This window comes from Struthio camelus, chromosome 12, assembly GCF_040807025.1.
Source record: "Struthio camelus isolate bStrCam1 chromosome 12, bStrCam1.hap1, whole genome shotgun sequence".
Taxonomy (NCBI): domain Eukaryota; kingdom Metazoa; phylum Chordata; class Aves; order Struthioniformes; family Struthionidae; genus Struthio; species Struthio camelus.
Genome location: NC_090953.1, coordinates 12,031,460 through 12,052,053, shown reverse-complemented (window position 1 = coordinate 12,052,053; position 20,594 = coordinate 12,031,460). Strand labels below are relative to the sequence as shown.

The 20,594-nt window shown below is 43.3% G+C and overlaps 2 protein-coding genes across 7 annotated transcripts in view; one reads left to right on the top strand and one right to left on the bottom strand.

Annotated features, from left to right (window-relative positions):
* Positions 1 to 16,412, bottom strand: part of HOMER2 (homer scaffold protein 2) — an 84,607-nt gene extending 68,195 nt beyond the window's left edge. Inside the window, exons 1-4 of one of the 4 annotated variants that reach the window (XM_068958011.1) lie at positions 16,301 to 16,412; positions 8,124 to 8,237; positions 7,725 to 7,842; positions 1,939 to 2,113 (exon numbers count right to left, since the gene is read on the bottom strand). In XM_068958011.1, the coding sequence (XP_068814112.1) occupies positions 1,939 to 1,952 (14 nt within the window). In that variant the 5' untranslated portion in view covers positions 1,953 to 2,113; positions 7,725 to 7,842; positions 8,124 to 8,237; positions 16,301 to 16,412. Of the gene's footprint in view, positions 1 to 231; positions 366 to 1,938; positions 2,114 to 7,724; positions 7,843 to 8,123; positions 8,238 to 15,957 lie in introns of those variants that run through there. The other 3 variants (XM_068958010.1, XM_068958012.1, XM_068958009.1) reach the window with 3 other exon arrangements.
* Positions 16,413 to 16,432: 20 nt separating this feature from the next.
* RAMAC (RNA guanine-7 methyltransferase activating subunit) lies at positions 16,433 to 19,915 on the top strand. 3 transcript variants are annotated; one of them, XM_068958021.1, is made up of 4 exons: positions 16,507 to 16,535; positions 17,087 to 17,200; positions 17,722 to 17,889; positions 19,527 to 19,915. In XM_068958021.1, the coding sequence occupies exons 3-4, from the start codon at positions 17,723 to 17,725 to the stop codon at positions 19,714 to 19,716; spliced, it is 357 nt and encodes a 118-aa protein (XP_068814122.1). In that variant the 5' UTR covers positions 16,507 to 16,535; positions 17,087 to 17,200; position 17,722; the 3' UTR covers positions 19,717 to 19,915. The 3 variants fall into 3 exon arrangements, with proteins under 3 accessions (XP_068814121.1, XP_068814122.1, XP_009679596.2); XM_068958020.1 differs by lacking the exon at positions 17,087 to 17,200 and having other exon boundaries at positions 16,433 to 16,535; XM_009681301.2 differs by lacking the exons at positions 16,507 to 16,535; positions 17,087 to 17,200 and adding an exon at positions 16,584 to 16,891.
* The last annotated feature ends 679 nt before the right edge of the window (positions 19,916 to 20,594 follow it).

The following is a 20,594-nucleotide window of genomic DNA, read 5'->3' as shown; positions in this document are numbered from 1 at the left end:
AGCGCATTTTGCCGCCGCCGCCGCCGCGCGGGGCGTGGGAAGAAGCGGGCGAGCGCGGTGCAGCACGCGGCGGGAAGGAGCGCTCGGCGGCCGGGCGCGGAGCCGGGGCCGGCACCCACGCGGGGCCGGGGCGGGGGGCGGCGCCGGGGCGCGGCGCCCACGCGGGGCCGGGCCGCGGGGCCCACGCGCGGGGCTTTGCCCCCCCCCCCCGGCGGGGGCGGACGGACTCACCCCATGTCTCGGCACCTCTCGGCGGCGGCGGCGGCGGCCGCGGGCGGCTCGGCGGCCGGCGGCGGCCGCGTCCCCACTTCGCACATGCGGCCGCGCGGCCCCGCTGGCCCCGGCGGCGGCGAGGAACGAGGAGCGGCGGCGGGTCTCGGCGCGGCGGCTGCCGGCGGCGGCGAGGCGTCCTGCTCCTCCTCCCGCTGCCGCCTCCCCCCTTACATAACCTCCCTCCCGGGCGGCGGCGGCACGGAGCAGCCTCCCCGCGGCACCCGCCGCCCTGCGAGGCGGCGGCGGCGGCGCGGGGGCGGCGCGGCGCGGCGGGGCGGGGCGGGGCGCGGGGTCGGGCCCCCCGCGGGCCCCCAGGCGGCGGCGAGGAGTCAGCGGGCGCCCCGCAGCCGCCCCCCGCCGGCGGGGGCCCCCCCGGCCGCCCGCAGCGCCGAGCGGCAGCGACCCGCCAGGGGCAACCGGCGAGGAGGAAACTTCGGGTGAACTTCGGGGGCGCGGGGCTCTGCCCCAGGCGCGGAGCCCGAGCCCGGCCCGGCCCGGCTGCGCCCCGCGGGTGGCGGTGCCCCGGGCCGGGAGCGGAGCGCGGGGCGGCCGCGGAGGGCAGGCGGGCGAGTTTCTGTAAGGAGCGAGTCCTCTCCCAAGCTGCTCATGCTTTTAACCAGCTGTGCTAGGGAAATGAAGACAACGTAACTCCGCTTGTGCCTGCTCCCCCTGCCGTGTCAAGCAGCTTTCGGGGCGATTTCAGCCTCATTTGGGCAGCGGGCCGGGGGCAGACTCAGCCCCACAGCTCGGATCTGTGGCAGGGCTGTGACTCTGTCACTCAGCACAGCAGTGCGAGTTGCAGCAGCAGCACAAACAGGGGGACTGAGCCTCCTTTTGGCCCCCACTGCCCCGTCGATCTGCACCAGAAATAGTCTCAAAGCAATTATTTCCCTACAGGTTTCATGAAAATAAGTGGCAGCATGCTGCCTTTCCACTGAATGAGCCATGTTTGGGATGCTCAACCACAAGAGTTTCCAGCAGGCACTGAAATTTCACTGAGGTGCAATCACAGGACACAAATCCTTAAGAAAGCCGTGGAGCCGCTAGCTCCGGTATTCACAGGACTCTGTTACAGAGATACATTTATTCTCTTGTTGAGAAAAGATGCCCAGTCCACACATAGGAGGGGATTTTAACTTCTTCACCCACATAAAGTTATAATTAATATACTGCCATCAAGAGTGATTGTTTTCATCTTTTCATTATTGCATGTTAATTTATCCTTTCAAGAAAGCTTAGAAGTTGTGGGCAAAGATTCATGTTTCCTTTCTTTAATTTTGTGTATAGTAACTGGGGTTATCCCCAGTATTACCTGGGGATGTCACGAGAGCCAACAAAGAAGGGAAACTTACCCAGCAGCCTGACGCTTTTCAACTACAGAAAATAAGGCTGTCATTTATTCTCCCATTCTAATAGTCAGCTATTTCCTGATGTCTAAAGGACCAAATTGTGATCTCAACCCCATATACCCAAATAAAGTCCACACACTGGGGGAAAAAGCACGACAAATTACATATACGTTTTCAGAGGGCTGTGAAGTTAAACAAAGACCTCATCCTGAGCAGGGGAATGACATCTCTCCAATGTATTTGCTCTCTTTACAAGCCTAATTATACACATGGTTCAACAGCCTGTGGTGATTTTGAAGGGGATTTCACTCCTTACCTAATCACTGACATCTAAAGACTTTGGATGTCCTATTCTGCCAGTTGAGCGTTCCTGTTTCTTCCTGGATAGCCATGGCCAAAGTGTTAATCCTTTCACACTCATGCTGGTCGGCAGCCTTGAACAGTGCTTTGATAAAACCTCTTCTTGGGAAAACAGTGAGGGCTAACTTTCCCTAAGGGAAAAAAAATAGCAGTCTGACAAACTTGTAGAAGAATTCCCACCACAAATTGGATGATTTTATCTCACTTTTTACAACATTTACTTCATTTTGTTGAATTACAGACAAATTCAATTTATAGGAGAGACATTGTCTTAGTCCTCTCTGATTAATTAGCTCATTTTTGTGAGTATTAGAAAACGGTGTTTTATGAACCAAGGCTGTACATGACTTAAAACTATCTAACAGAACTGGATCAAAATGGAGTAGCTTTGTGATAAGAGCGAAATTGGAAATTGAAATTGCAGTTCTCTTAATGTTTTCTAATGTTTTAATCTTTTCCAAGCTTGCAATAAAGAGTGTATTTTCATCCCTAGTTACAAAAAAGGTTAGACTTACACGTACTGCGGAATTTCTGTGATACGTACACAGAAAATGTTTTGGGTATTGCTTTGGTTCATTTGCTCCTTTGTAAAGCTTGACTTAACACTTTTCAGAACTATCTTTCAGAAGAGACAAAGTTGTGCTTCCACCTTCTCAAGGATCCTGAGACATTTTGTCTGAGAGAGAGCAAGTTAAGCTCGGCTTCCTGGTCAAATTTGGATTTCCCTAAGCTCGCTCTCTGTCTGATATTCCCCCTCTTGTTCCAGATAGCTGTCCCTTCCTCTCAGTTTTGTGTGGCACACTGTCATTGCCTTCTTCCCTCTGCCCAACAGAGGACGAGGTCCTCTCCCCATTCAAGTCAATGGCAAAAGTCCCATGGGTTTGAAGAAGGCCCATATTTCACACAAACTTTTTAGCATTATCAATATTGAATGAAGCGATCGCTCTATGGATGATTCAATATTGAATTCCTCCACTGTTATGAAGAGCCCTAATTTGGGTATAGATCCCAGTGATATACATTATTTTAGTATAATTTTTTTAGTATTCTGTTTTCTTAAAGTATTTTGAGATCTCTGTAAATGAGAACTATAAATATGCTGTCAAAATTAATTAGCTCTTAAGCTTTCACATGTGACAGAATATTTCACTTCCGATTTGGTTCTAGTACAGGATGGGGATAATTCAGTCCTCATTTAGCATTCACGAGTGTGCTTTTATTACGGTGGCAAGGTTCAGGAAGACTCAAAATGCTGAAGGCACAGGATCCCTTCGCATGATTCAAACTGAACAATAAATATATCCACATTCTGCGAATGGATGTAACTTCTTCAGATGAACAATTTCTCCTATTCCCATAGGCCTCCTAAAGATATAATTTTTGATTCCTAGATACAGGGTGAATATCTTTTTCAGAGAACTGATCTGGCAACCTAAGTGGAGGCATGCAGTCTGCATTCTGAAAAACAAAGAGCTTCCTATCTCTCAGTGTTTATTATCTTTCCTTTTGTTTGGCTTTCATTATTGCCATCTTTTACCGCTCTATTTCATATATTATCTTATTTCAGAAGAACTACTGCTTAGTCTTTTTGGACTATTATACTTCAAGACAGTCTTCTCCCTATTTCCCATGGCAGATAGTTTTAAATAAAATATTCAATACTGTGGTTTTCTCTTTTTTCAACTAGAATGATGAAATCTGCATTTTTTTACTATAGCGGAACTATGCCATTTTCCACTTTTTGCTTTGACAAATAACCAACCATTTGCATGCTTTAAATGTTATCCGGAAGTTTAACCAAGAAAGCTCTGGGGAATTCTTGATTTTTACATGTGAAATGGAGAATTAGTTTTCAAAATCCCTTGACAGCTGGAGAATTAATGTAATTATAACATCACAGAATATAAACTTTTAAAGATGAGCAACTGAAAAAAATACAGGATTTTAAGTTAGACTGTTTAGAACTTTCTGATTTATGATTTTTGTTGTTAAAACCTACTTAATCCAATAACTAATAAACAATTTGGACAAAGGATCTGTTTAAAAAAATCAACACTCTTGTCCTTTCAATTAAAATGTCAGAGCTCACAATAAACATCAGAGACCTTCAACAAGTCCTCCAGCAAGACAGAAAAAAAAAAGTTGACATTCACGTGGTTTCTAAGGTAAAAACAATTCTCCTCCTCCCAGTCCTCCAGAAATAAGCCAAACATTACCTTCTATGTATCCAAAAGTGAAAACTACAAGCCCATTTTTAAAAGTCTTTTGTCAATCATCTTTAAAGGGTAAGTTGAACGTTCTCTTATTATTCTTTGTAGTTTATTCTTATAGACAATTACTTAGTGTCAGAAAGCTCCTGTCTTAGTGTAGTAACCGAAGGTAGGCGAGCAGTTTCTATCTATCTCATTTTCAAAAGGCTGTCCTGTAAAATATGCAAATATCAGTTCAAAGCAGTTTTTAATGTAAATGCAAAGAACCGTTGTCATCACACTGCTGTATACACTGCCTTCTCAATGCAGACAAAAATACAGCTAACAAAAAGTAATATAAGATTCTGAGGAGGAAAAACATGCACGTATAAACAAAGCTAGCAAAGCCAAAATACGCCAGACCAGCCAATATGGGTCTCCCAGTCCTGAACTGTGAGTACACAGCCCATTATAAAAGGCTGCAAAATTGTAACAGACTTATGAATTTCTAATAATACTGGTATCATCAGTCAGCATCTGTTAGCATTAGTGAACAAGTCAGTATGGATCCTTTACGCATCCTCCATACTTTGGACTACTAGGAATCCAGACATGAACACATCCTGGAGTGAATACTGAACCTCAGCATCTGTAAAGGTGGTCCCCTACTTGGAGAAAAGCTTGCCTCTTTAACTGAACTATCTCTTTGTGTTTATAAAGCAGAGAAAATAGATACTCCCAGTTCTCCTTCTTAATACATTCATTGATATAGACACTTTGATTATGTCCCCTCCATTGTAAAATAAATAAGTTCAGTCACTCTTCATACGATAGCTTTTCTCTGCACCTGGTAGGTCTTGCAACTCTTCTCTGAAATCATGCTAATTTGAATTGTTTTTGCAATGCACAGACTGGCACGCCTCACTGTGCTGAGGAGCACTGCATGTAAAAACAGTCTTGTATCTTGCAGATGAGTCTGTTATTGTTTCATATACATCCTAGTATCTCTTTTTTTGAGTACATTTGCATAAGTGGTGATATTCATAAAGCTGTTCTCAGTAATGCATGGGTCCCCCAGCTGAGATGGATCCTGTATTGCTCCTTAGATCTATATAAAATATGTTAAGTTTGCCCCTCCAATACACAGCATTTTGCATTTCCTATGTCACAAGTTGTTAGCTTTTCACTCAAAGTTTATTTTGGTCATTTTCTTTTTAAATCCACAAAAGACGAAGAAAAAAAAAATCCCAACTCATTTGCGAGTACAGATGATGATTCTGGTTTCCTTCCGGTCTCATATAACACAATTCCGTTTATTTGTGATTTATAAAATGCAAGCTAGAGCAATTAGGCACCAGTTCTGCAGATGGGATAGATTATTTTTCTTCTTAAGCTAATTCAGATAAAAATTTTTGGTCCTAGCAGGTCAGATTGTGCAAGAAAGATGAGAAGGAAAAAATGATGTGCCTTGTCTGTTAGAAACAGGAGCCTCATATTGCGAATTGGCTATGATGGTGACGGTGGCAGCCAAAGCTACTAGTAGAGAGGAAGATAATACAGAAGGGGAAAAGATACTCACATTTTGGGTGAAAGAAGCTTAATTTTCAAACACATAGAATTGCAAGACCATTCATTTTAGCAAATCATTTTGCTCACATGTAAATTTTCTTGTAGCTCAGGAGTTTTTAATTCCCAGACCCTTTCTACCATCTGTAACTCAATCTCTATTTTTTAAAGAAATTGCAGACATCTGTTTAAATACCCATCTCTTCCGTCACATGGAATTCTGGATTCAAAAAATCTCAGCTCGAAAATAATACCAAAGTTGGATTACATTTCCAAGCAACCACAGACTGGCATTTTGATGCTGCCTTTTTAATTAGCCCATTCCATTATACTGGCTTTATCGGGCTCTACGGTGTGTGACACAGTGCCTGCTGCTTGGGTGGGGGCCTGGGCCAGAGAGCGGGGTGAGCAGCTGGGACCTTGGGGGCACAGTAGGGAAGAGCCCCGGTGGTGGTTGCTGCCCGCTCTGCTCCCTGGGCTGGGCAGGGGCCGGGCCTCACAGGGGACAGGACGGCTGAGGCCCCGCTGCTGAGCCTGGTGCTCTGCTGTGATCCTGCATCGCGTGTAAAACTGCAGAGCCAGCAGCCTGCTTGCACCTCTGTCCTCTCACCCTTTTCTCAGGGTCCCCGACGTGCCAGCAAGCAGCTCCCCTTCCCATCCTGCTCCCCCGAGGGGTCACTCTCTTCTGTGGCCCCACCCTCCTCACTCTCCAAAGAAAACACTATTCTCCTCCTCTTCCATATAAGAAAGGAGAGAGGAAGAGAGGCTGGGGCTACAGCAGTCCTTTCAGGGCATTTTAGTTCCCCAGAAGTGTTTACTTCGGCTGCATGTATGTACTCATACTCCCGACTCATGCAAAATACCCCATTCTTTGTGTTTCTTTAGAACTCACTCATCAGCAGGCTTTGCCCCTTAATCAGCTCCTTGCTTGCCTTACTAGAAAAAGCAGACATTTCCATGGGTACGCCGGAGGTCTGATTCATTTACTTGGATGCCCTATGGCTTGATAAAGGCCTGCATGCTTCCTTGTGGGCAGAGGTATCTGCATCCCTCTCCAGAATTAATTTCTTCTCTAGACAAAACTAGCTCTAAGGGAGGTTTTCCATTCCTAATTCTACCTAATCTAACTTTGCTCTACAATAATACTCGGATGACAAAATAAAGAAACACTACGTATCAGTTAAACAAATGCAATCATATTTTATTCAGCCCCATATTTTGCTTCTCATAAAATATTTACTATTGACACTTTTATACCCAATCTTCTGTAATGCTAGTTAACATAAGTTATAAAAAATGGTAATACCTAATGGGAAACCAAGATTCCACTTTTCTGGAGAAATGTCATAGTTCTTGGGGGATATATAAAATTCAGAATTTGGAAAAATTAGAGGGAAATTTGTATTCATTTGCAAATCTTTAAAGAAACCCTTTAGAGAGATGTTTGCAGCTGAGGCACCTGAGGAGTGCTGCTCTAGATCCAGAGTACCTGCCTGGGTTTTGGGGAAGTAGTGAAAATACGGCAGGCAGCAGCACCCGTGTATTAATATCAAATTAAGTTTCTCTACTACCGTTCCATTAGGGCTTTGGAGCCAGAGGAGGGATCACAAGGCAACACCACAGGAGATAACACCAAGCACGCCGTTATAGAATTCAGTCTAACTCAATGGGACTTGGTAGAAGGCAGATCAGGACCGTCACAACTTACAGAAAAGCTTTGAGCTGTGCATTTCAAATGTTTGGTTTTAAATTAATCCATGGCCAATGGAGTAATATTTATATACACATATCAAACCCTCTTCTACATGCCTGAGAGAATGAAATTAACTCCCATATTATAAGATATGGATGACACACACCTTCTGTTTTTCATTTACTGTTCACTTGCAGAACAGCACATGATTTATGTTCTGTATGTATCAACATTTTTCTAAATTTAATTTGATAGCTTTCCTACAGGAATAGGCTAACTTTCATCCATACCCACCTTTAATAATATTTATTACAGCTCTTCTGTTCCTCAGTGGCTGACTGGATATTCTCTCTTATTGCTGTGTCCATCTGCTGAGTACGCTTTTCCCAAAATAGTCCATGACCACTCTTTCCTATATTTGTACAAGAGATATACTATTATTATATTTGCACGGAAGAAGTTAGGTGATCCTGCAAAAATGTTTTTCAGTGATATTGTTTGTCCACCTTGAAAGCTGATTTACAATTCGAAATGTGACATCCTAAGTGGCATGTGACAGAAGAACTAAGTGGAAAATATTTTGCAGTCTCTTAGAAATCTAGCCAGAGTTGCTCTTTTTTAGAGCCTCGATTTATTTGTCCAGAAGAATTAACATTTGGTCAAAGAGAATGACCAGCAGGTATTTGTACTTACTATTCAACTTTCTTCCAATATTTAAAGCTAAATTCTTGATGGATTTGAGGACGTGGGTTCTGATATAACGATTCCATACCATCGGCTGAATTGTGAAAAGAGCAGGAGCCAGCCCTGAAAGGGTAACAAGACATTTTTTGAATGCACAGGACATGCAAAGCCACAAATGCCAAGCAATCAAAAGCAGGTGCTTAAAGCCACATTTGAAGAACTGGAATTTCTTCATGCGCAATAATGCCTACTGTGACAAGCAGTTATACTCTTGAGGAAACAGCCTTTAAAATATATTTTGCTCTCTAGCTAAAGGAATTCTCACTACACAGACATCTTCAACACGGTAATGCCTTGCACTTTAATTTGTTTCTACATGCAGGAATCTCAAAACAATAACACGCACATAGAAGCCTGCCCCAAGTGATGCCAATGGAAAGAGCCTTCTTTTGACTTCACTGGGATCACGATTCAGCCATAATTGATTAATCCTCATTCCATTCCTGTGAGACATGTGAGGGATATATAGAGATCGCTTCACACACCACTGCAGTGTAGCAGTCTCTGGAAAATATCAACCATTCCAAAACACAGAGGAGCATAGCAGAGTTTGGAACAGGATGTGAAGGCCAATACTATATCAAACTGGAACAATACAAGAAAGGCTGATAGCCAGAGTGGAATTACCTAAAATAGATGTTGGCTAGCATATTGGGATTAAGAGCTCTACTTTACAAAAGGTGCACTGTGACCTCTAATAACCATAAATAGTCAGGACTTTGTTTTTGTGGCTCATTGGAAAGATGGCACCATTAGCAATATGGCATTTGCTCATACCTTGCTGATCTATTGCTTCACTACTGGATCATCTGCATAGCTTTCGACGGGACCCAAGTAGCTCCTGAGTCAAATGCAGAGCTATGGCGAAGCCCTGACTCCACTGAAGACAGTCTCACAATCCTACTTGGAACCAGTGGAACTAGGATTAATCTTCCAGCAAACAGCCTGTGAGATCTAGCTGCAACATTTCCCACCAGACAGCAACTGTGAGATCTTTCATCTTATGTAACTGTGATCCTTATATAAAACGTATATCTAGCTCATCATTTTTTCACGATTTAATTAGAATCTTGTCTAGTTTTTCAGGTTGGCAAAGTCTTATCTTGCAATATGCTGCAGATGCAACTGCTCGCAGATTAACGTTTGCTTTTTAATTAAAGTTTTTACTCAGGAAGTTTGTGATACCCCCACAGCAGCGTTTAAGATCAAGAAAATAATTGTTATTATTCTTAGAATGAGCAGCCATAGCCGAAGATAAAAATACCACACTCAAAGTATCACTGAAACGTAGTGCACGGTTTTCATAAATGTGTGCACTTTTCTGAGTTTGTTTTTAATGGGCCTCCATCAGAACTTTGCATTTTTCAAGGTAACATCTATATATTTGTTTAAATTTGTACTCTATTCAGTAGTAAACACGCTCTTCTGCACTGGTTCCCAACCAACATTTAAAAGTTGCATTCAGCTGAGCGCTACCAAGCTATTAAGTGGCTGGGCTGCCACCACAGCACTGCTTCACCCGGCAGTGAGGGGATGGGAAAGAAACAGCCACAACTCAAGGAAGTGGTAAAGAGAGAGTGACCTGAAACTACGATGATGAGGAGAGCAAGGACACAGAAACAACAGCACTATGGGAAGGCTCCAGGAGAGGAGACTGCAGCAGGAGTCTAGGGACAAAGATGAAGAAGGAATTACAGCAGGAACACGTCGGGCAAGGACGATGTGCCTTGACATCCCTGGCAGAGGTCTCGGGGAGGGAGGAAGGGGAAGCCGAGGGGTGGCAGCCACAGCAGCCTCCTGAAAGATTAGGAACTGCTGCCTGCTGGAAAGAATGATCTCCAGTCCTAATTTAGCAACAGGGGACAGAGTTATTACTGTTACTAGTGGCAGTGAAATAGAGCCCTCGTCAGGGAACAGCCCCAGCAGAGCATAAACATAAAACGAAACGATAGTGTCTGTCCAAAGAGTTTCCAAATCATGTTCAGAACAAGGGATGACACAGAGGAAGGACAGGGGAGCACACAGCAGCAGCGAGGCAACGCCAGAACAGGGAGCAGACTGCTCAGTCCAGCTCTGCAAAATCCTACAGGCTTCTCTTCAGCTAATACATTCATATTGTGCCCAGCTTTAGCACAGTGTGGTCTTAAGGTGGATTGGCTATGGGTCTCAGTTGTTTTACAGTTTTTTTAACTGTTTCAGATTTAGAAAACACTCCATGCTTGAAGCAGTACCAAGTTGGCTCTTACTTCTCTAATGACCCTTTAGCTGAAGAGGAACTAGGGAGAACGTTCAAGAAGTCTCCCTGACATGCAGACAAAGGAAAGACAAGAAAGAAGGAAGACAAATTCCTGTGCTAACTAACAGCTTCTCAGTAACGGCGTCTGCAGAGAGCCATGTTTGCTACCTAAGGGAAGGAGCATTCCTTACACCAGTTCCACCGACCTGGGCCTTGAGCAGGAACAAAACACTTAAATACTGTTGCTATTAATACTGTTGCTATTTCATTGCCTTTAATAGAGCTTCAACGTGTGCTTACACAGCTGCAGGAGGACACACACAAACGGGACCTCTTTGCACATCTATCTACAAACAAAGGCAATTTTCAAATGTGGGTCCCTGAGTTTGAGTCCCACATTAGGAAACTCAGACCAGCCCTCTAGTGCCTGGGGAATATAATTATCCAGAGAAGTGAAACTCAGAGACTAAAAAGGGACATCGGGGTATCCTGTTCAGAAGCTGAATATTTGGCTCTGTATCTGAGGTAAATGATCAGCATGTAGCACAAACCACATAAGCTATTAAAACCAAGAAAAATACTAGACGTTTACTGAAAAGGTACAAACATTTCCTCCTGCTAGATCCTAGGTTCTGCAAGGATCAGAGTTTCTGATTTAAACATAAGAAAAATCTTTGCCACGTGTGACTGTCAGGGCCCTGAGCGCACTAACAGGCTTTAATTGCCCCGACCAGCCTCACCTCCACCCACTCCTCTGCCCATGGGCCTGGGCAACACTGTAGGGGTGTCTGCCCTCTGACCTGGCTGTGGTGCAGCCCTGCTGTGGGCCCTGCTAATGTGAGTATCTCCTTTATGTGTTGTAATTATCTTTACAATAGGCAAATCCATGGTAGCACTGATTCATACAACCCCTAGCACAGGGTTGCTTGAAATCTAACAAGCAGCTGGATTGGAGTTTGGACAACTCCATAGTTATGATGAGTTTGATCAGTTAACATTTGGCTACTTCATCTTCTGACTTTCAAACAGTTCAACTGAAATATACTTTACGTATCTGAACACTCCTCTCACTTTTTTTTCATTTGTACGGTACGTATGGCCAGGAAAGAACATAACCTGTGCACCAGATGTGCTACGTTACAATTTCTGCCTGCCCTTCAGACACGGCATGCGTGCCTCCACAGGATCTAATCTACCTCCATCCCAAATGAGGAACATATGGAGCACCATGAATGGCAGACACAAGACCTCTCTTTGAACTACATTCCTCATATCAAAGGGCCCTCTGTCTTGCCTTCTTCTTCACTGCTCCTCTGGGTAACCATGAGGAAATAATTGAACATTTGGAAAAGCCTCCTGGGGACAAATTCATTTCTAGTGTAACTGTGTTGAAGTTAATGGTGTTACACCATGGATGAAAACGGCACCGTCATATTAAAAAACAGAGACAGCATACTACTCTGTAATTACTGCCTAAGTGAGCAAAAATAATAAAAATGATTCATTCTTATAGACCCCAAAGGGCACAGCTGGCTTATTCAGTTTAAAAGGTGAAAATAAAAGAAGATAGCTAGAATATACTGATTTTTAATTTGTATGTATGTGTGTGTGTGTGCATGCTAACGTGCACATATACATATATATCCGTGTGTATATATACATATATATTATATATATATATATATATATATACACACAAAGATGATATTCGGATAACACCACCTCTGCACTAATTTTAAGAACAACGTGCCAGAAATATAATTTAATGTGACTGCATGTTTTAAAAGACTGATAACATAAATAGCTCTTTGGAAAATTAAAGGTCTTCTTTCATACTGGCATAAATTAGGAATAAATTCTTCTAAACAAGAGTTACACTGCTGTAAGCTTAATATAAGTGAATTGGCCCTGCAACACCAAAACGGTTATTCTGCGACACAATCAAACACCATGAATTGCACTTTCTCCTTCTTAAAAAAAGGATAATGTTATGTTTTTGGCAGTTAACATTTAAAGGTCACGATGGGAAAGAAACTTTTCTTGTACTAAGTTTAGTGAAGTTGATAGGAATCTGCAGTCTGTTCCTTTATGGACTTCACTTTACAATACCATATGGAGGGATGGGAGAGACGCTCTGAAGCTCGGTGATGTTGTACAATACGAGATAATGGCAGAGGCAAGGCAGAGATCTGACAGAATTACTGCACGGGCTTCACACGCATTTGTCAGTAACAGCTGCTATATCTTGGCCTTCCTTCTTATTTAAGTGGGATTAATCTAGGCAATCATCCTTTCCAGCCAAAGGAATAATACGCAGTGATGAGAACTGATCTTGTAAGCACAGGAGGTGCTAACGAAAGAGCACAACTCTAAATATTTCTACAGACTGACTAAAGAGTAGCTCTGCTTACATATCTCTCAGCGCAACGAATGATCTAGCAATTTACGGTCATTAGTTACTCAGATGTCCCCTCGTGGTCTTACGGCCTCTTGCACACACAGAAACATGGCTTTCCTTTAGTAGGTAATCAATAACAAGGCTGCCACGCATGCCCTTTGTACCTGCTCTCAACCAGAACACAAAGTCTCTGTCTCCCTGACAGTGCCAGCCATCTCCATTTCCTAGAAAAAATTATGTGGAGAAGTCAGTTTTTACTGAACAAACAAAATAGGCTTTCAACTACAATGTAACTGAGAAAATGAAAAAAAAAAAGGGGGCTAATCAGCTAACAGGAAATCACTGAACAGCTTCAGCAAGCAAGAAGAAATCAGAGTTTTGAAGATAAATACGTCTTCCCTAAAACAGTATCTCATGTAAGATGTATCATTTTGTTGTTCTAAAAAACAGCAGGATCCATAAACATCTCTGCAAATTTCTTCGCTTTTTCACATACGAACTAACATTCCCTTGTTCAGACAGGACACAATTGTAGGGGAATATTAGTTCCTTAGTTGATTTCTCAAGGAAGAGAGTGCCATTTGATTGAAAGGATTCCTCCTGTTTAAAGATACAGAAATGTACAAAAAATGTTGTTCCTCTTTTTTCCTGGAACCAAGATACATGCTGACTTTTCATTAAAAATCTCACAGCTGTCACCCTCAACTGATATAAAGCAATGAACCTAGTCACAAAAAATGGAAAATTGTAAAAAATGTAAGATTTTAAACCAACAGGACTTTAATAATGTTTTTTCTATTTGCTTCTCGGTACAGGCTGGGGATCCTGTACAGAGATCACAGAATCACAGAATCACAGAATCACAGAATCGTTTAGGTTGGAAGGGACCTCTGGAGATCATCTAGTCCAACCTCCCTGCTCAAGCAGGGACCTCTAGAGCATATTTCCCAGGATCACATCCAGACGGGTTTTGAATATCTCCAGGGAAGGAGACTCCACTACCTCTCTGGGCAACCTGTTCCAATGCTCTGTCACCCTCACAGTGAAGAAGTTTTTTCTCAGGTTCAGATGGAACTGCCTGTGGTTCAGTTTCTGCCCATTGCCTCTTGTCCTGTTGCTGGGCACCACGGAGAAGAGGCTGGCCTCATCCTCTTGACACTCCCCCTTCAGATACTTGTACACATGTACACAGATTTATTTCCTTTCCAAAAAAGTGTCCATAATCACAGAGCTAGAAATTAGTTTTTAAAGGAAAGTCAAATATAATGAAAACACATGAGTCCAGAAGCTGTGGACTTATGTAAAACATCCAGCACAAAATCTCGTGACAGAACAGTAAGAGTTGTCAACACTAATCATAAAGAGAACTGACTTTTTCCCGCTTTAAGGCAGACAAGGTTTTGCTAGTTTTCAGTGTACACTCCTTTGTTCAGTCAGGAAGCACCATACTACAAAAGCTCCATTAATTTCAGATCGGCTAAAAGGGACAATTCTTAGTTTAACATTTGTAAAATAAGACTTCATCTAACAGTACCATATTTAACATTATAAACCTCATAGGAAAAAAGCAAAAACTGAGGCTTTATCACCCTACAGTAGACTTCAGAGGTGCTTATTATGAGATTTTGTCTGTACAAAAACAACATATTAATTACTTGGAGAGGCTTGAAGTGAGGAGAAAGATTACAAGAGAAGATTATCAAGTCCTCAGCCTTGACAACACTTGAAGCTAGACTTTTTAAGTACTTGGCCACCTGCAAATGTAGGTAGGTATGCACAATGTGAGGCATTTTAGGGAGTGTTGAAAGTGCTACTTGGTGCCAACATTCACTTCTAAGTGCCTTTATTCCTTTAAAAATCACCTATCCCTTTGTTTTTTTTTTTGATGCAGTTTGAACTTCAGTACATCCACAAGAAGACTTAGCAACATGCCACTTGCATTGTTATTCCCTTATTGATGTTATAACCCACAGTGGGCACACAGATACTGTATGAAAAAAGACCTAATGCAAGACATAAGATTTTAAATATATGTGCTATCCTGATTTAGCCATTCCCCGTGAGTGTTATCCTATATCACAACATCCTAGCAAAATTGTAATTTGTGTAGTATACTGCTCACAGTGTTTACAACGAGCCCATGCCTTCAAAGAAACTATATATATGCTTAGATTATGTATATACTTAAATGTATGGATGATTTGGGTCTACACTTAAAAGTTTAATATTAAAATAAGTTTTATCTTTTAATGAAAAATATTTCATTCTTGAAACAGCAGAACAGAAGCTCTACAAAGATCTCCCTTTTATTAAGGACCATCTGATGAATTCTATGCATGAAATCCCCTGTAGACACACCTGAACTTGCAATATCCCGTGGCCAAAATGAAAGATATCTGGGGAAGAATTAAAATCCTCATTTATTTCTGCCCATTTTAAAAGGGCAGTCAGTAGAGCAGGGATTATATGAGGAAAACGTAGGCCAAAATATATTATTTTTCAATCTCAATAACAAGTTGTTTGACTTAGAACTAGAAACTCCAGGCTAAGATATTTGCATTGGGCTGTTTGGATTAAGGTAAGTCAAGTTTTAATGCTGGAGAGCAAGCTTTAATTATTTCTGTTTGTGTCAGACGAAGAGCCCTTATTCTGGTCTAATATGTTTGGAGAATAGGATGCCGGCATCACTGTTGCTGGGGTATTTTGCTTACGGCAACATATTTGATTATCAGTCTCTCTGAGAGCAATAAGGAGACTCTAGCGTAGCATAACTGGCTCCCTGAACTAACAACACTTGAAAACTCATTGCTCTCTGAAAAGGCCCTACAAAAAATTCATTTCTTATACAGAGCATGAGGAACTATTTTAAAGAATTTGGCTTAGGAATTGTGGAAAACAGCAATGAAAACACTTGTAAGGTCCGAGTTGCGGAAACGAGGCAAACGGGAACAGGGACACAAACACCGTTTCTTCTGCAGGAAGCTCTCAACGTCTCCATCCCTCTGGAAGAGAGGGGAAAAACGGGTCCCTCTATTGCCGATCCTCGGGGCAGAGCACTGCCAACAGCTGCTATGGCGGCTGGTAAACCAGCCGTAAGGACCAGAACCACAGGAGGAGGTGCAGTCCTCTGCCTCCAGCGCCTCACGTACCTGGCGCCTGCTCTGGGGAAGCTCTGAACCTCATGTGTAACTTCACGCGTACTACGGGCAACCGGACTGCTGGCTACGTGCGACGCCGGGTAGGGAAGCAAATACTTTGCTCAGGCGGCGGCGAAACCCCCGCACGCGGGGCAGAGCCTGCGCCCTGCTCACCCGGTCACCGAGCGGCCAGCAGGCCTCAGGCGGCCTCGGCGTCTTTCCAGCGCTCAGAGAAACCAGCGCGGCCGCCGCTTCTCTGCGACCGACTCCAGCAAGGTCCCCAGCAGCCCGCGGCCGCGGCCTTCCCCTCTCCCTCAGAAGCGCTTCTGCGCTAACGCTCACGCCTTTCCCGTACCGCCTCTGCCGCAGCCAAAGGAAGAGCCGCGCACGCCTGGCCGCCGCCGGGCCGCACCCGGCCGGCGCGAACCGGCGGGGGCCGGTCGGGGCCGCGCTGCCGCCGCTCCCCCGCAGGGGCCGGGGCGGGGCGGGGCGCGGGGGCCGCCGGCCGGCGGCGGCGGCGGAAGGGGAGCGCGCCCGGCCCGGAAGAGGAAGGTTTCGGCGGCGGCGGCTGGCGGCGGTAGCGGCGCAGGGTGAGGGCGGCGGCGGGCTGCGGAGGCGGATGGCGCCGGGACCGAGCCCCGCTTCCCCCCTCCACCTCCCCCCCCAGCTCTTCCCGCGGGGGCAGCGAGCGGCGGCTGCGGCCGTGCAGGGGCGGGGGGGAGAGGGGCGGCGGCGGCCTCCACCCCTCGCACCGGCCCGCGGCGGGGAATAACGCGAGCTGAGGTGATGCGTCGGGCGGGGAGGAGGCCGAGGAGCCCGTCCTGCCTTGCAGGACGACGGGAGAGCTAACCCTGGAAGCCCAGAGGCCTTTCGTGCGGTAGATGGGCCGCGGCTCGTTACAGCAGCGGCCACGGAGCTGTTGGGTTCAGGCCTCTACCGGCAGACGGTAATAGAGGGCACCAGCTCCCGCGTAGGTGGGAGGGTGGGCAAGGAAACTGAGACCTTAAGCACCAGTCCCCTGTGAGAGGTGAGCTGTGAGGTCCTTTAACATCATCTCAGATGCCAACTTTTCTCTGAATAAAGTCATTTACACCTAAGTTATTGAGTAAGCTAATTATTTTGCTTTGTTGGCCATGTATAGGTGTAGGGTTCGCCTGAGAGTCGGCCTCAGCAAACTTTTCCGGTTGATTGTAGCGTTGTTTCTGCTGCTGAGAACGGGCTGGGAGGGGACCGCGAGCGCGTGCTGCTGAAGGAGTTTTTTTTTTTTCCTAATTCTATTAGTAATCCTCAACACAGGAATGTCCCGTTTCTTTCTACCACAATTCACCTCACCCAATTCGGGTCTGTCAAAACTGATCTGAAGGTGTTACTATGTAATGGCTGATTTATATTAGCTCTTAATTGTCTCAGGCTAATTTCTCCAATGTGGATGGAGTCCCTCAAAAACACTCCCAGCATTTAGATAGATCAGTGGCATTTCCTATACAGAGGTCAACGCCTGGACGCTGGAAGAACTGGAATTGCTTTCTGTCAGAGATAACCTTATTCGGGAGAGCTGAGACAATGCAGGGCATTTTGTTTGTATTTACAGTGCTAGATCATCAAAGTTAAGAGTCAGACATCTATGCTGTCAGCCCAAAACTCAGCTACTGTGTTAATCAGTGTAACATTTCACTATCCTTGATTTCCCCTAAGTGGATTTTGGTAGTAATTACAGTAAAAGTCTTCATATGCTGTTAAAGCCAATTCCATTGTATTCATGTTTAAAACTTTCAGAATGGCTTCCTCAGTTGACGTGCCCCTGAATTATGAAAAGATGTTTGCTCACCGATTTACACCAGATGATAAGGAATACCAAGAGTACCTGAAACGCCCTGCGGATCCACCTCCTATAGTTGAAGAATGGAGAAATAGATCGGGTGGTAACCAGAGGAACAGAGATCGGTACTGTTTTATTTATTTATTTTTATTTTTTTCACAAATCTTGGTAGTTTCACAAATACATGGTTAGGTGCATTTCAGAATAAAGAGAAGTAGTGCATTAACAAAAGTATCTTTTTGATACTTCATAGGCTTCTATATTTAAAAGAAACCATCTCCTCTAAAAAGTAGTGGAGTTTTGTATTTTCTCCGTACTGATACTGAAAGTTTTTGCACTCGTATAGAAGTATAAAGCAAAATGCTTTTCAGTAAGGAATGAGCTGGAACCACTGAACCCATTGCCCTTGGGTTTGTTGCTGTTCAGCCAGGAACGTTTTTCCAGTACGGAAAGATGAGAGTTCTGCAAAACTAAGCAGCCTATCTTCTGCTGCGTAATAATCAGCAGGAAACTGACTGTGCAGAGGAACAGGCTAATAACATGACTATATAGTGCTAGCTGTCCAAAACCACTTAATTCGCAACCTTAAAAACATTGCATTATTTTAATCTATTAGCAATGATTGTAAAATCCATCATCTTTGTCTAGCAAGTGCAATGTTACTTTTCTGCCCCAAAACACTTTGGAATTATACTGTTTCTTCAGGATGTAATTGTAGCTTTTTACTTAATACCAAACAGTAACATCTGATTTTTGTGTCACTGAAAAAGGAAAATTACAGCATATCATGTAACATCAGACTAACATCAGACTTGAAGTTAAAGTAGTTAAAATGCCAGCCCTGCTAACAGTTGGGAAGATTTCTTAACTAAATGCCTAAACAGGATTTGTGCCTTCTCAGAACTAAAACAAAAGGACAACATTCTAACTAGAAGCTTGCCAGTAAGTTAAACACAGAATCAGTTTCTATAGATTAAAAAAAGGGGTGACTGTTTAAGGAGCTATTCTTACAAAACCTTACTCTTCTTTTATATAATGAACTGTTGTGTCTACACTCTGGTTATGAAGTTGATTGCAGCTTATCCAAATATTGTTTGTAGCGCACTACACCACACCATTGGGATATTCAAACAAAGTGGCTGTGAGGCAGCTCAGGTGTGGATAGCAACCTTGCTACTACTGTAAAAACACAATGTAGCCTGAACAAAGACTAAATACTATATTAGCCTCGAGTGGCTACATTGAGTTGTGCTGCCTACTCATACTCCCTTGAGTATGGTAATTGATAAGACACCATAAAGCAATGGTAGTATATACTTTAAGGAATAAGCAGATTCCAAGACTTTAGGCTGTTAGGTAGCTACGTTGAACTTAAAACCTGCTTTGCCACAGCTTTTTCACAGCTGTGAAGCTACTAGATTGAAACTTGGCTTGGATCTAGCTAACTACAGATGTACCATCTGACTGTTCTTTAGGAGTCTTTATTCAAAGTTCCAGGAATTCATCTAATATATTGTGAATACTTTGTATTAGGAAACACTCTGCCTTCCACTGCTCAGCAAATGGTGTAATAGCAAGAAATAAATGACCTCAGATGACTGTAGATACGTTTTTATCAGAGTTTGTCATAAAAACAATAAGTAATTGAGTGTATAAATAGTTGGATGGCAGTTCTTGTGAAAACATTTAAGAGTTTATTATCATTCATCTTTTAAAGTCTTTATCATTTGTGTGAAACTTTGTGACACTTATTTCATTACAGGTTTCAAGATGGCAGATATTTCAGAGGGGACAGATACAACTGGCAAGGTGACCATAGATCTAATCAGAGGCCAGACAGAAGCTGGGGTAATAACTACCAGCAGCACAGACAAGGACAATCTTACTCTTCCCACTATGGACAATATGGCTACAACTCCTACAACCCAGGGCCTCGTTACCATCCCTACTGATGACAGTTGTGTTTTGAAAGTCCGGTAACACTATGTAAAAAAAATTCAGTCAGTTGAGCTTTGTTTGTCTTCGGTTTTTTGATTTTTCACAGTTTTATAGATAAATGAAGAATCAGTATTAAAGTCCATTCCTGTTTATCTGTAGTGCAAACTGAAAAAGAAAGTACCCTTGATGAATAATAAAGGCGTATTAAACTAAGTTTGTGTAGAGACTGTAGATCTTAGGTTAAATTTCTATCCCATATTCTTCTTTGAATGCGTATTAGTACACTTTGTTACATTTTGGAAAACAGGTCGGGGGCTTGTCCGCAGCTTGTAGCAGTAGGACGTTGTCTTAAAACAGTTCTTTTTGAAAGTGACGTATCGTGTCTTTCTTTGGAAAGAAGTTCTAGGTTTGGCTTTGATAGTGAGGAAAACACTCAGTTTGGTTTGAATTTCAGATGTTTTAAAAGGAGAAGAGAGATGCTGTTAGAGAAGTACTTTATAGTGTGCTGGCATTTATGAAAACTCAGGAACTTCTTTTAAGTATTGATGAAGATGTGTGGCTTCTCAACATTTAATTTATTGGAATAAAAAGAATTGTATCAGAGAAACAAGATCTCGCATACAAGATAAATTCCTGTGTGTTGAATCAATGGATTCCATTTATACACAGTATTCGTCTTAAAACATGGTAACAATTGAAATAAATTAACTGGTTTAAATATTTATCTTCTTACTCTAGTAGTTCAGCGGTACACAAATTTTATTTGAGAAGTGGTACCAAAATTGGAATAATTTATATCATCGTAAAATAAATTTGGTATGTGCATGACAAACTTTGGGATTCCTGTTTCTTTTAAGTAAACCTATAAAAATCATGATGACTGTAATTAGTT

Coding starts and splice junctions, on each gene's coding strand:
- RAMAC (XM_009681301.2), top strand. CDS start 16,827: ATGGGCCGCGGCTCGTTACAGCAGCGGCCACGGAGCTGTTGGGTTCAG. Junction 16,892..17,721: donor CAGGCCTCTACCGGCAGACG/GTAATAGAGGGC, acceptor TAAAACTTTCAG/AATGGCTTCCTCAGTTGACG. Junction 17,890..19,526: donor AACCAGAGGAACAGAGATCG/GTACTGTTTTAT, acceptor ATTTCATTACAG/GTTTCAAGATGGCAGATATT.